Genomic DNA, 14,909 nt, shown 5'->3' with positions numbered 1-14,909 from the left:
ACAGCTGTGTACTCAATCTTTCTTTTTATTGTTCACATTCAGTATAATAATTGAATTATAGTAACCTGCCTCAGGGTTACAATCCCTGTTATAACAAAAGGAACTGAGGCAGGAAGGAAATACACAGCCAGCTCTGACCTTTTTTTTTTTTAAATTATCATTAATTTCAGCAACAATAAAAAGAAACATGCACAATAAGGTAAAACATCACATCAGTCCTGATTTCACCTGTAGTATAAAGGTGTATTTTTGCAGCATATTACAATACTGAGTTTCACAGGAAGGTTGACAAACATGACCTTGAGTTCTGCTGTAATGATTAATCCTCTGCTGATGTGAACATTGGTGATCCTAATCAATGGCCACCAATTCAACCTCAAAAATAAGTTTAGCATTTGGTGGAATTCTGGGTTGTAAATTAAGGAAATAGCTATATAGCAACAGAAATAACACACTTGTATTCAATTTTACATTAAACATAACCAAAATTAATTCTGTGACCTGATTTTTCATTTGAAATGACCACAGGCATGACAAACCTTTGAACTGTAATGCCTTAATTGTGCACTAATTATTAATGCTAAATATGAATTGTATAAACTTGAATGCCAGATTACTGTAGGAATGGCTCTGATCAGAAATGTGCAAATTTGAAAACTGGTCCTTTGTTTAATGATGCATAACCTACCTCACTCAAGTGTCCACTTGCAGCACAAGAACAGGAGCGGATTATTGTATTTCAACATACAAACATGCTTTTAGCAGCGATCCTAATTTAACTTGAATAATTCTTTGGTGATTTCCCTTCAATGATGTACAGAAAAGTATCAGCTTCATTGACGCTGAAAACAAAACATGGATGTCTTTGTGGAAGCAAACTGCACCAGTGTGACTAGATTTTGGAAACAGAATCTTATCCTTGATTAGCAAAGCACAATAAAGCTTAGTCAATAAATAAATAAATAGAACAAAACTAAAGTTTTAACTAAAGTAACAAAACTAAAGTAGGTCGATGGACTAGTTGGTTAAAGATGCAACATAAAAATGGCCTATTAAACGTTAACTTTTATATTACTGCAGACTTTCTAATGACTTTTTTTTAGTTTACGTATACCATTGTATAGTTTCAGGGACTTATAGTGATATGGTGGATGCTTTATATAAACAGATGTATTTATCAGTGTGTAATTACTAATAAAGTGAATATTTGTATGAGGAGACATTCATTTCACATTTTTAACAGGAGTCTCTGCTGTCAGTTCTTTGCAATAGACCTGTAACAAAACTGTACCTGTAAAGTCTTCAGCATGGAGGGCTTTGTGGTTTAATGGTAACATGACGGGTTGTATTTTCTTTAATTAACTTCGAGAGAAAAATTATGCTGGTGCTTGATGAGATTTATATTTGATATAATTGCTAACAAGAAATACTTTGTTTCATGGAAGTTACACACCACTAAACATCATTAAACCGATAAAAAGTTAACTGCTAAGTTACTGTGGTATAAGTGCAATAAAACATTTCAGGATGTGCTGTTAGTGGAAAATAATTAACTTCGTATCACACCACCTTGTCATTGATTATTCTCCTGTAACAGTTTGCACTGGTGTTTAATTCCTTACAAATATGACAGGCTGTACACCATTTTTTGCTGTTTTGGAAAGCTTGAGTTGTACTTCTAAAGTCTACAGTCATGCTGGAGGCCTCCATTAATGCATCCAATGAACTTTACCTGAGCTAACAGAAGTATTGGAACAGCCTTTAAGATGGGCAAGTTGAGGAGGGTATGTTCAATACAATATTTCAATGCTATAAAAGGATACTTAGAATCAGGAAGACCCTTTTTACCATAGGCCCAATCTGACTCAATTTCCAAACGTGCAGTCTCGCCTTTACTCATGATTAGGAGTCCCTCATCCCACTGTAAGTGCAAGTGTGAGTGAATGAGTGAGTGTACAAATAGTAGCAAGGAAGAGATAAATAAAGAGACATTTATATAATGAACAACAGAAAACACTCACCCCTCGGATAACTTTGCCCATCCCGACTTTAAAGGAAAGTGGTTTGGTCTGCTTCTTTTTCCGTGCCCCTGCAAAGGACAGTCATGGCCAATTACTGCTTATCCATAAAAATCAGCCATGCATAATTTATCAATATTTATAATCAATATGTAATCTTCAATTGAACAAGCGATTTATTTTCTGGCTAAATTCTGAGTTTAGTTTTTCAGTTGAAATGTCTTTCATCGACATGTTGGCCTTTTCACATTGCATGCAATGTGGTTTGACCGCCTGCATATAGAGAAGCGTATAGAGAGGTAACTGGAATTTGACTCTATCTTAGGGATGGAATATGCAAATAAGCAAATATGAATGTTATTCTGAATGAACAGATAATATGTTCTAAATAGATAGAAATAGAGAAAATAGGAATAGAAATATAGGAGATGCACTACTTTGCTGTAGTTTTTTTATTTTTATAAAGCCTGCCAGAACATGGCATCTGGTTAAAACTAGAGATACGTTTGTTTTCCAGTGTGTCCAGGGGGCATTGCGGTAGTGGTCATATTAAATAAATAAATAAATAAATAAATAAATCCTGGATAAAGCGCATGCCAACTTCTGTTTAAATCTGAGTACAGATACCAATATTTTGAGGACTAAACAGATACAGATAGTGTCATTAGAGAGAGATGCAGGAGCACGTCTGTCCTGCTGTCTCACCAACTCATCTGTACACATTAGTGTTTGTGAACACGTAGATAACTAACTAACCAACCCAAGTCTTTGCTGTAACGGTGTCTTATACATACACTATATGGCCAAAAGTATGTGGACATCTAACCTTCACACCCATTTGTGGATATTCTCCAAAGTTTTGTCACAAAATTGTGTTATAGCATGTCTCTGTGTGCTGTAGCTTTAAAATTTCCTTTCACTGGAACTAAGGGACCCAAATATGACATGACAATGGCCCTGTGCACAAATTGAGCTTTATAAGTCATGGTTTGACAAAGTTGGAGTGGAAGAACTCGAGTGGCCTGCACAGACCCCTGCCCTCAACCCCACTGAACACCAGACATCTACAACTAAACACAGAAATACTAGCGTTAGGATGACAGTCCAACCTGCAGGGATGTTGGTATCGAAAACAGTGCCATCTTCAAGCATGCCAGTATACCAACATGCCACTGTGTCACCCTTTTTGGGAAAGTTGGTCTTGTCTCCTTTCTTTAACACTGACTTTGTGAACTTAGGGGGGCCCTGTACAGAGAAAAACAAGCAGAGAAAAGAAAGAACATTTTCAAATGCTAAAGTACATATTTAGTCAGAGTCAAGTAGCACAACTGTAACAGCATACAAAATGAATCTTTTCTCTACCTCATCTACAACTTCTGTCTTTGTTTCTTTGGGCTTCTCTTCAATCTTCACAGCTTTCACCTCTTCAGTCACCTGCTCCACTTCCGTGCCTTTAAACCTCTAACAACACCAGCACACGCTTTTAAATCTACTGATAATCGTCTACAAATGAATTCACCAAACTGAGGGGATATTTTAGAATTAACATGGATTAAATGAAACGCAAAGAAATATCTTCAAGAGATGATCAAATTTAAACCACATTACCTTGCTCTCAAACAGCTGGTTGTAGGCGACAATAAGCTGCTCCTTTTTGGCAGTCTTCGCAACATTCTTGATATTTCCCATGAGTTTGTGCTCAACAAGAAACTGGAAGCACAGATAAATACTGAGCTATCTTTTTGCCTCTACTCACACTCTATTCATTATCTTAGACAATACAAAAATGTGTAGATGTGCATCTCTAGATATGGTTATATTTTCATTGTGTTTGTTCTATAGTGTCAGACTGTAACACATTATAACACATGAAACGTACAAGACTGAAATATGCTGAGGTCCAAATGGTACACCTTATTATATGATATTGTACACATTGTTACATAAGATTTACAAAGCATTACGTTATACTCTATTTAGTACACATATTCAGGGACTATAGAGCCAGCTGTGCTATGTGAGGAGTAGCCATCTGATGTTAGCCTTCGTGCATCATCTGCTAACAAAGCACAATTTAATACAAAGCATCTCAACACAAATATGAACTGCGAATACCGAATGTGATGCATTGTCCTGTAGAAATTTGATTACGTCCTTTTTTGGTATTTCCTCACTGCTCAGTTTCTCATTGTTCCACTCTCGCGTTGGTGCAGCAGCCATTTTGCTTTCGAACTTCACGAACTCTGACCGCTTGAGAAATAGCCAATCAGATTGCTTTATGCTCGTCTATGACTTAAAAAACAAAACAACAACAACAACAAAAACTCTAATATAATATAAACACGTATAAACAGTTTAACAAATAAAATTGCTAGGGGGAATAAACATTATTACACAAAGACATGAAAAAAGTACTGCCTTTACTGCCTTTTTATTATTATTATTTTATTTTTTAGGCAACATAATGTTTAACTTCCCGTTTAATCACTGAAAAGCATGTTTTCTTGCCTAAGAATTTGTATTTATGGATATGGAATTGATCTATTAAGAGAATAAAATTGCATAATTGTCCACCAGTCTCGGACATCGGCTTGCTGGAATTTTTGGCCACTCTTCCATGCAATATTCTTTCAGTTGCAACACGTTTGAGGGTTTTGTTGCATGTACTGCTCGTTTCAAATCCCCCCACAAAATTTGAATGGTATTCAAATCCGGGCTTTAACTAGGCCATTCCATAACCCTCCATTTCTTCTTTTTGAGCCGTTCCTTGGTGGATCTGCTAGTGTGCTTAGGATCATTATCATGTTGAAAGGTCCACTCAACTTCAACTTTCGGACAGATGGCCTCACATTATCTTCAAGCACTATTTGATATGATGCAGAATTCATAGCTGAACCAACAAATTCAAGCTGTCCAGTCCCTGAGGCAGTGAACCTACCCCAAACCATAACATTTCCACCACCGTGCTTCACAGTTGGTATGAGCTGTTTCTCCTGAAAAGCATGTCTGCTGTTACTGTGGCCAAACAATTATATCTTTGATTCATCTATCCAGAGCACATTATTCCAAAAGGCCTGGTCTTTGCCTATATGTTCATTGGCAAACTGTAGTCGTGTGCTAATATTCTTTATAAACAGCAAAGGCATTTTCATGGCACACCTCCCATGCAGGTCAAATTTGTGCAATCTCTTTCTGTTGTAGAAGCATGCACTTTGACTGCAACAACTACAAGACTTACTAGCAGATCCTGTGATTCAATTTTGGGGTTCTTGGAGAATTCTTTTTGTATCAGACGGTCTGTTCTTGGGCTGAATTTGCTGGGACGGCCAGTCCTGGACAAATCGTCAGTCATTTGAAATCTGCACCATTTGATTTTCCTTACAGTGGAATGATGTATTTCAAATAATTTGGAGTTCTTTTTAAATCCCTTGCCAGACTCCTAGGCATCCACAACCTTTTTTCTGAAGGCTTTACAGAACTCTTTAGATCTTGGCATGATGACACCACACCTCTCAAAAACAAAGGGAACACCAGACACTAGCTGTGAGGTTTAAGCAAAACACTCCCTAAGCAGGTTTTAATGACTGGCACCCAATCTTGAACACCTGATTCTAATTTCATGGATTTGATAAATGTATGGGGTGTACTTACTTTTTCCACATGACTGATCTGTTTTTTTTGTTAATTTAAATTGTGGGGCTAAAGCGCCGAAGCATATGCCAAAAAATACACATTACTTCCAAAAACCGTATCAGTGCTTGATTTGTTCTGCCATAAACACGTGGCCAATAACATAGGAAGTGTTGAATTGGCATACCCTGCTAAAAAAAACCCCAATAGGAATCGTTACAGAAATTCTAATGATTTCCACAACAGATACCAATAAATCATTAACAAATGTACGGTGTTTTGGGCCATATTCTATTGGGATTTAATGGTTTATATGGGTTTCCACTACGCATAAACATTTCACCAATGGAACCCAACGCATTACCAGTAGAGACCCACAAGGACCATTATAATTTCCATTAAAACCAATACAATTCCCATTATAACCATTTAAACCATTAGAATTTCTGTAATGGTTTTTCTCCAGCAGGACAAACCATGTGACTGTTTTGGAAACTGATTCAAAAGAAGCGCAAACCCAGACTAACACAGGCTAATCGACGGAGTAGCAGGATTAGCAGTTTTGATATAGAATCAGCAAAGAAACAAGTGCATTGTGAACAAATGAGACTGTCCATATGCGAGAAACTTGTATTAATCCCAATGGCAAAATCACCAAGCACAATCAATCCTACATATGACTTACAGTTCAGACAAGTCCACATTAGCCTATGAAGTAACAGGTGAATGCTATAGTCAGTGCTGGCCCATGGGTTTGTAAGACCCTAGGCTGGAGTATGACCATGGGCCCCCACCACAGAAACATACCCTAAACATTCACTGAACCACTGCATACATCAGCTATGCATCTTTTACTTTATTAGACATCACTCGAGACATCACTTTTAAGCAAATTCTTGATTTCAGAATGTAAAACCTGTGGAAGACTTTCCTGTTGTTGCAATAACTAAACAGATAAACTTGCAATAGTATGACACATGACACATTGCTCATGGAAAACACAGTTGTTGTATCAAACACAGTAGAAAAACAACGAGTCGAACAACTGCCTTGCCCGACCAAAATCTGTTTGTTCAAGAGCCGCTGCTGCTAAAGTTTAATATGTTGTTGTATATTAATTCTTTAACGTCCCCTCCAATAAAAAAAACAAACACTTAAGTTATTTGTCATGGCTGCTTCTGAATATGTATCTGTAGGCTGCAAATTATTGTAAAGTACCATCCAAATGGCTATTACCTTCAACCCCTAAAAAGGGGGACCCTTCTCTCTCTCTGGAGGGTGTAGAGTTCACAGGGGTAATGATCACTTCAGAATGGACCACAGCCTTGTGTTTATGCGTGTAGATTCACACTGATATATAAAAGTCATCCCATAACCATACACATCCAGTTTGATGGATTTACTGCAGTCTAAAAAGCATGTTTTCCAAAGTCAGTGGTACTGTAAAAATAGCTCAGTGCTAAAAGCTAGTTCCCTTCATCTCTCTTTCCTTTTCCTTCACTTTGTATTCGTTCTTCTGCTTCTTAATCCACCGACGCATAAATAGCCAGGTGACCACCCAGCCGAGGAGTAAACCTGCGACCCCAAATAGGGCTGGCACCCACATAGGCACACTGTTGTGGCAGCTGTTGGGGCAGGGAGTTGGGCTGTTGGGAACTGGGGTACTTCTAGATGTTGGCTCTGGAGTTGTGAAGTAATCAGGGTGACTGTTCATCTTGGTATAAATGAATGGTCTGAGAGTCTGACGCAGAGAAAACAGACAAACATAAAAAAAAATTAGCCTATAGAACAGTTCTACTGTAAATAAGGACCAAAGCACTTCCTCCTCTCAATCACAATTCAAAATACAGACCGGCATCATCTTTAGCAGATCTTGCTTCTGTCAGCATTATGGTTTCTTTATTTTAAATATAGCAAGAAATTTAGCAAAACAAGAAATCAGCAAAACTCATGACAAAAAAATACAGTAGATGTAAAAGTATTCTCTCAGCTAAATTCAAATAAAAATTTTATTTGTCATGCACACAACCACACACAGTATGACGTGTAGTGAAATGCTTTTTACGACTGTTCGTGACAAAAAATAGAGTTTACATAGAGTTAGAAAATGAGAAAGTATTTTTCCAAAGTATAAAAATGTGAGGCTACAAAGATGCAGAGGATATAAATTGCACATATGTGCAATTGTTTTCTGCAATATATAATAATATATAATGCTGTGCAACATTAAGCTGAGGTAGTTTTATGAAATTGCCTACATATATAATAAATATTTCTAAATGCAGGATAGAGTGGTTACTGAATGAATGAATAGAAGATGTATCAAAGGAATGAAGGTGGTGTGGGTATTGTGAAAACGAGTCCAAGCTTGGTGTCCAGGGCCCAAATGGCCTGTGGGAAATGCCAGTGCAGTCTGTTTATTTGTGGAATGTGATATTTTTGTCACTTTGCACCACGTGGTTATTATACTAAACTGTATAAAATAGTGTGCAGCAGCACTACACCTTTGCAGACTAAGAACTAATTCATTCTAAAATGTAACGGTCATCAAGAAAATAGCATAGCTGAGATGGTGTATGGTATCATTGTTTTAGCATGTACAACAGTGTTTATCTATATCAGACAGCACTCTGTCATTCAACACATTCAGTTCAAGTTTTAAATTCAGTGAAAGCTCATATGCATCATCTTTATTATTTCCCAAATAGCACTTATTACTGTTGTACACTCCATTAGTGAAGTTGAGTTTATTATTGGTCACACTCACCTCTGATGGACACCTAAGTTTTGTGCGATCGTAGGTAAAGTTGTTGAAGGTCTGCTTATTTCCCAGTGGCTCCAACTAGACAAATTAAATGAACAAATTAAATAAAAAAAAATCCAGGAATACAGGATTCCAGGCGGAAGAATTCACCCTGGATAGGTGCAGGGCACAATTTCCATATACATTCACACATCTTGGCAATCCAATCCAGCTACCTGCATGTTTTTGGACAGCAGAGAGCCCGGTGGAAACTCATGTGAACATGGGATGAACAGTAACCCAAGCTCAGGATCGAACCTATGACCCTGGTGCTGTGAAACTATCTGCTGCACCACATGCTGCTGTTAACCCAATTCCCCACTAGACTGTGGTAAGATATTTGACCATTTGGATTTCATACTCACTGTATATACAGAAGTTGTAGCCTTCCTCCATATTTTATAATTTTACAATTTAAGAAGGAATGTAATCATGACATTACAGGTTTATGGATGGCTTTGCCTAAACTGTCGAACATAAGAGTGCATTAAAGAGAATAGAACCACAAGCAAGACTAGTTAATAATAATAATAATAATAATAATAATAATAATAATAATAATAATAATAATTTTCTAACTAGCTATTGTACTAACTAGCTAGTAAAGTAACAATGTTGGCAAATACAAATGGAAAAGGTACAACATTAAAAGGAGGGCACTTCAAATCATATCTTGGGTGGAGACCAGTTCAGTTCTGTGGCTTACCATGTTATTCCAAAGGGAAATGGCCATCTCAGATTGTGCCCGCTCACTGAAATGGAAGCAGTCTAATGTAAAGTAACTGAGATCGGGATTTCCCTCCTGGAATATGTAAAGAGAAGTAAAATGGAATTGTTAGTATTTTATAATCTTTCAAAGCCATAATGTGCAGCCAGAGTTCAAGACATGAACACACACTCACTTTATCTAAAGGAAAGGTTGTGTTTTGAAGAAAAGGCTGAAGTACAACAGTAAAATCTTCATGGCCATCGTAACGTTCCCCAGATATTAGCTTTGTCATCTCAGTCTAACAGGTAAGGGAAAAACAGAGAGAGAGAGAGAGAGAGAGAGAGAGAGAGAGAGAGAGAGAGAGAGAGAGAGAGAGAGAGAGAGAGAAGCAATAAGTTCATTTAACAATTTGCAGCAAGGGTCATTCATTACACCATGGTATCATTTCAGTCTTGGAATTAAGGTTTTTATGTGCCAGAGACTACAAGGTCAATATTTTATAATGAATTCTTGGATATATTTGATAAGACAATAAAATTGCATTTCAGTCAAGGTACCTGATATTCTTGATTAATGAGCTTTAGCTCTGTCAGTGCTGATGAGTTGTCACCTGGGGTCATGAGGCATGGACAGACATCTCTGAAAACACAGACAAATAAATAAGAAGTGCAAGGAACTGCAAGGAACTTCAAGGAACTGCACAAGGCTTGAAGGCCTGACTAATAACACATTCCAGAAGATAAAGATCAGCTGACCTAAACAGGGAGATCAACAAGCTCAGCTATTGTGTCTAGTTGTAAGTAGATTAGATAAACTGTACACCTATTGTAGGCTACTGCAAGTCCAGCTGTAGGAATATTGGATGAAATGGAGGCCAAGATCTTCAAGATTGACTAGATCAATACTCCACATGACTATAGGACAAAACTTGAACCTGATATCAGCCTCAACTAGATCTATATACACGTAGTGCATCAACTTCATATGTCACTCTAGTTAGATCAGACCTAGTATAGGTCAAGATCAGATCTTTTAAGATAGGATTCCACAAGACCTACTGTAACCCAGGATCAGACCTACTGAAGGTTGTTGAGATCAGACTTGCTACTCAGCAGGTATATTAGCAAGACATACTGTATGTACAACTGTAGCTATATTGGATCAAATATAGGTCAAGGAGACTCATTAAAAGCACTACCATAGGCCAAGATCAGACCCACAACAGCCTTTCCCCCATTTTCTCCACTGCCAATTCCTATCTACTATCCAGCTGTCACCTATCACACAACAGAGGGTCAGGGCAAGTATGTGCTTCCTCCTAGACACACGAAGCCAAGTACCACATTTTGTGGTACCACTATAACTGCTGATTATGTCACAGGGCAGTGTAACACAATTAGAGGAAAGCACTAACTGCCCTCTTCTGCATACATGGGCTCACAGATGCCATATGGTTAGTGTTGCTCTGATCTACAGTGGAGAGAATAATGCCATTCCTTCCACCTAGAGAGCATGGTTAATTTTGTGCTCTAGGATTCCCAATCATGGATGTCTGTGGTGTCATCAGGATTTAAACTCCTAAGGATCTCCCAAGCATAGGCAGGACAAACACTCTTCTGCTGTGCCACACAGGAGCCAATATCAGACTCGTACTATAAGGTGGCTACCACTGAAGGTAAATCATACATTAAGATCAGATGTTAGAAGTTTAAATAAGTATGTTTACAAGACCTACACTACCAACTTTTGGTATATGGGACCAAATTTGGGTCAGAATGTACAAAAATAAGAAAAGACTGTACAAAACCCATTGTAGGCCCAGACTGAACTAAAACAAACATCTCCATTTAAAGGCCTGTATGGTGCTGTCTTATTTAGCTGAGCTCTTCTAAATTTAGTGAGTGTTTCTCAACTACAGACCTGAAGGCCATCAGCATTATTTCCTGTGCAATAGCTAAAATCATCAGCTAAAATCATCAAGCACTTAATCAGGTTCCATGGGCACCCAACCCTCCTGTAGTATTTACTATTTAGCAGCGTTCTGTCTCCTTGCCCCAGTGTATCCCTATAGTATCCATATCCTCTATCTTGTAGTAGCAATACAACTCTCCATGTTCACTGGAGAAATGGAGCCAATCTAATCTTTCAAATAAAATTTTTAGTACTGCACCATTCTTTGTAAAAATTTAAGAAAGAGACTTTCAACTCAGACAGTACAGAAACATTAGATCTTTATGCATAAATGATTTGATGTAACTTCAGAAACCTGGGGAAAAAACTGCAGCCTAATGAACTCTTCTTGACCATCCTCAAGACCTCCATTTCTGGAACTGTGAGAACATTCACTAGAACACGAGGTACCTGTATTGGAGGAAACAGAGAGGAATTAGTTGAAGATAATCATCATGTCAGTCATAAGGATAATTACCCCTACTCACTTATATAACTGTGGAACAAACATGATACCACTGCCTCAAACATTTTTTAAAGGCTACATCAGGGCTAGACAGTTACATCCTGGCAAGTAAAGAATAGTTTGCAGAGTTTACACACCATCCCATATAGATCTGTCTCATCACATATTATTTGATGATTTCTGCTCAAACCTATGCCTAGACTCACCGACTAGTTGTTCCAAGCTTCCCTTGTGGGAAATATCTACAGTTTTTTCTATTAATGAACAACTGTAATATATGTAATTCCAGTTGTATGTTCACTTCTAGTCAAAGGTTTTTGAATAACTGGAATTCCTTACGTTTTATTAACATTTAATCACACATACTGCTACAGACCAAATGTAAGGCAGAATAGCAGTTAAATAAGGAAACCTAAATCTTTGTGGAAATGGGTATACTAAATACTAAATGGGTCACATGCATGGGCATGAGGGTAAATTCACTGACCCTACATATAAAATATATTTATGTATGTAATACCTAAATATGTGATATACTACAACAGTCTAATTAAAGTGGTAAATATTTCTAAATACATCAGATCTAACATTATTCAATTTGCTAAACATTTAATAATTCACAATTCTTGATTCACTTATACTTATTCCTTAGTTACATTTTAAATCATTTGTAAAATGTAAAATGAGGTCATTTAAACAAAAATGCTAAAATGTAGAAATTTCTAAATCTTTTGACTGGCAGTGTAGATCAGACCAGCTGTATAGTTATGATAGGACAATGAAGTCCTAGTGTATATCCAGTTGGATCGGATATTGGCTAAGTTTGATCAAGTCCAAACTCTACAAAATCTACTGTAGATAGCTTGGATTTGTTTATTTGCTAAAAGGTCTGAACAAATAGATTCAATTCAATTGATTGACAGTTTTTGTATAATTCACTAATAAAATTGACCAAATAACTAAATGCATAAATAAAGAAATGAGTGCACTGAATCAACCAAGTGTACTATGATTAACGAGTTAACTTGTTGACTTAGTGGGGACAGTCCTATTTACCACAGTCCTACAGTATCATGTTCTAACCTCTTTATGCAGCAGATCCAGAGCCTTCATGAGGTGATGACTGTAGTTCTGTGGTGACAGGTTGTTCTGCATAAATGAAATAACATATGAACAAAGTGTTAATAAATAAAGAATCCAGTTAACAATTTCAGGAACAACCACTATGCTTCAGACAAGACAAACAGACACATACCTGGTCCATACAATACTGGCACAAATCACTGACCCCAGTAAACACAGTAATCAGCTTCCAGTCCATTTCGAAATCTACATTCTGCGGAAAAAAAGGAAGATTTCTGTGATAAGGGAATTTGAAAGGGCTAAAATTATGATTAAGTAGTGTAGATAAAACAGGAAGTCCCATGTTCTAAAGCATTAAGAAACATATAACAAGGAGTTTATATTGTTTTGTTAAAATAATAAATACTCAAAGCGACCCTCCTAACAATCCATTTCTAACAAACCCACTTTAAACAATTTTCAAGCAGCCACTGCAAATAACATTTAAGAACGCAATACTCAGTGCAGAGTGTAGTTTTAGCCACGTTAGCAATTAAGTTGATTTCCTGAATCTAAGTAAACAAACAAACAAACAAGCAAAGAGAAAAGAACACACTGAATTAACTGCAGAGTTAATTCAGCATTTTACACTCTCTACTCATAGTATTAGTATCCTAAAATTTTATGTGCACTGAAATTGTGAAAGCCAAAATTGTGAAAAAGTGGAAATGAGCCTCACCTCACTGGATTTTAAGGCCTGAATAAGTCTTTTGACTTGTGCTGCAAGATCACTGGAATGGAGAAAGAGACCGATATATGGTTAATATAACTATAGAAATATATAGAAAATAATATTTGGACAAACTGAATTAAGGGTTCCAGGCTTAAAGAAGCAGTTTGTAATGTTTAGAGTCCTCTGTTACCAGCATTAACATTAAACTGCATATGCCTTGTGAGTTGGAATAAGGGGCAGAGGGAAACAAAGGGGCAGCTACATTTCAGCTGGGCAGCAGAGCTCATTTCTGGGTCAGAATGATGTAAATTGAGGCCTGAAATGGAGAAACTATCTAGATCCAATGTAGATATGCCCTAATGAAGTATGTATTATTTTTTAGGCAATATACAAGCAAAAACTCTAGCACTCTACTAGAGTTGAACCATACAAGATTGTCTTACAGGGTCCTTGCAGGAAAGCTAGGTCTTTATATAATTTTACCTTCTACTGATGTTTAAGTTCCTTTAAAACATAAAATGTGACTTTAAAATGAAACATAACCAACCATGTATATTTACAGTCCTGTGCTTCTATTTGGACAAAATTGAATTTACGATCTTTCGTAAAATAATCAAATATTTTCCGGCAAAAGTGTAAAAGCAGAAAGAAGCTGATAATACTTACGAGGCTATGGCTCCAGACACGGCCATGTTGAAGCCGTCCTGTGCTGACACGCCGTCTCCAGTAGAGAAGCCCTGTAGAGATGGGTTAAATTGTCTCAGGATGTCTGTAAAACACAACATACACACAGTTGGATAAGTAGTGCATCAATGCAGTTCTTTTTGTTTATATATAGTGCTATTCTATATTGCTGTAGAAGCCCCTTTAAAGATGGAATAATTTTCCTGTTCAGGAAATCGTTTGAGATCACTGAACACAAGCATCAGACAAAGAGGGGTGGCTCAGAGATTAAAGGTGGAACGTTAGTAGTGACTTAGATAATACTACAGATCCAGTTTGATTAATATATTTCTTTAACATGGATTTATTTTACTGTTTCATAAAATAGTTTATGTACAAGTGGTGTTACTGATGTGTGATGATTTAGTCATATGGATTCCATATGGCTAAACTGGTAACTATAAACGTCTATTACTTGTTCCCAATATTAGCCTCCAGTCCAAGAAGAAAACTTCAGACATCAAACACTGACTACATGCATGATAAGGGGACACACCAGTCAATGTAAATACATCACAGAGATAGTAAAATCTGTTTGTGTCCAAGTAAATGCTAAGATAAACTCACTTGGCAGTGTTGTTGTAGTGTCCAATGAATGATCACCCCCAATACTGCAAACAGACATACACACACACACACACACACACACACACACACACACACACACATTTATCTATCTATCTATCTATCTATGTATATATTATTATTATTATTATTATTATTATTATTATTTGTCATATAACACCAAACCAACAACTCCATTTCCCAGAATGCACCATGAACTACAAACATGGCCAAATACAACTACAACTCCC

The 14,909-nt window shown here is 37.0% G+C and overlaps 2 protein-coding genes across 3 annotated transcripts in view; both read right to left on the bottom strand.

The window, feature by feature from the left end:
* Positions 1 to 7: 7 nt before the first annotated feature.
* fkbp3 (FKBP prolyl isomerase 3) lies at positions 8 to 4,247 on the bottom strand. The gene is given in 7 exon segments (NM_001200966.1): positions 8 to 406; positions 1,824 to 1,921; positions 2,022 to 2,089; positions 3,128 to 3,263; positions 3,381 to 3,479; positions 3,627 to 3,728; positions 4,134 to 4,247. Coding segments are annotated over 7 exon segments (663 nt in total). The 5' UTR covers positions 4,239 to 4,247; the 3' UTR covers positions 8 to 351.
* Positions 4,248 to 6,484: 2,237 nt separating this feature from the next.
* The window catches only part of LOC108257774 (phospholipase B1, membrane-associated), a 36,498-nt gene continuing 28,073 nt past the window's right edge, over positions 6,485 to 14,909 (bottom strand). For both annotated transcript variants that reach the window (XM_017455789.3, XM_053675777.1), the window contains 11 exons: positions 14,662 to 14,705; positions 14,038 to 14,140; positions 13,378 to 13,429; positions 12,832 to 12,912; positions 12,660 to 12,725; positions 11,427 to 11,521; positions 9,718 to 9,799; positions 9,354 to 9,458; positions 9,158 to 9,253; positions 8,416 to 8,490; positions 6,485 to 7,389 (listed from right to left, as the gene is read on the bottom strand). In XM_017455789.3, coding sequence (XP_017311278.2) covers positions 7,108 to 7,389; positions 8,416 to 8,490; positions 9,158 to 9,253; positions 9,354 to 9,458; positions 9,718 to 9,799; positions 11,427 to 11,521; positions 12,660 to 12,725; positions 12,832 to 12,912; positions 13,378 to 13,429; positions 14,038 to 14,140; positions 14,662 to 14,705 — 1,081 coding nt within the window. In that variant the 3' untranslated portion in view covers positions 6,485 to 7,107. The remainder of the gene's footprint in view (positions 7,390 to 8,415; positions 8,491 to 9,157; positions 9,254 to 9,353; positions 9,459 to 9,717; positions 9,800 to 11,426; positions 11,522 to 12,659; positions 12,726 to 12,831; positions 12,913 to 13,377; positions 13,430 to 14,037; positions 14,141 to 14,661; positions 14,706 to 14,909) is intronic.

Source organism: Ictalurus punctatus, chromosome 25, assembly GCF_001660625.3.
Source record: "Ictalurus punctatus breed USDA103 chromosome 25, Coco_2.0, whole genome shotgun sequence".
In the NCBI taxonomy this organism is placed as follows: Eukaryota; Metazoa; Chordata; class Actinopteri; order Siluriformes; family Ictaluridae; genus Ictalurus; species Ictalurus punctatus.
This window is presented reverse-complemented; position numbering and strand designations above follow the sequence as displayed.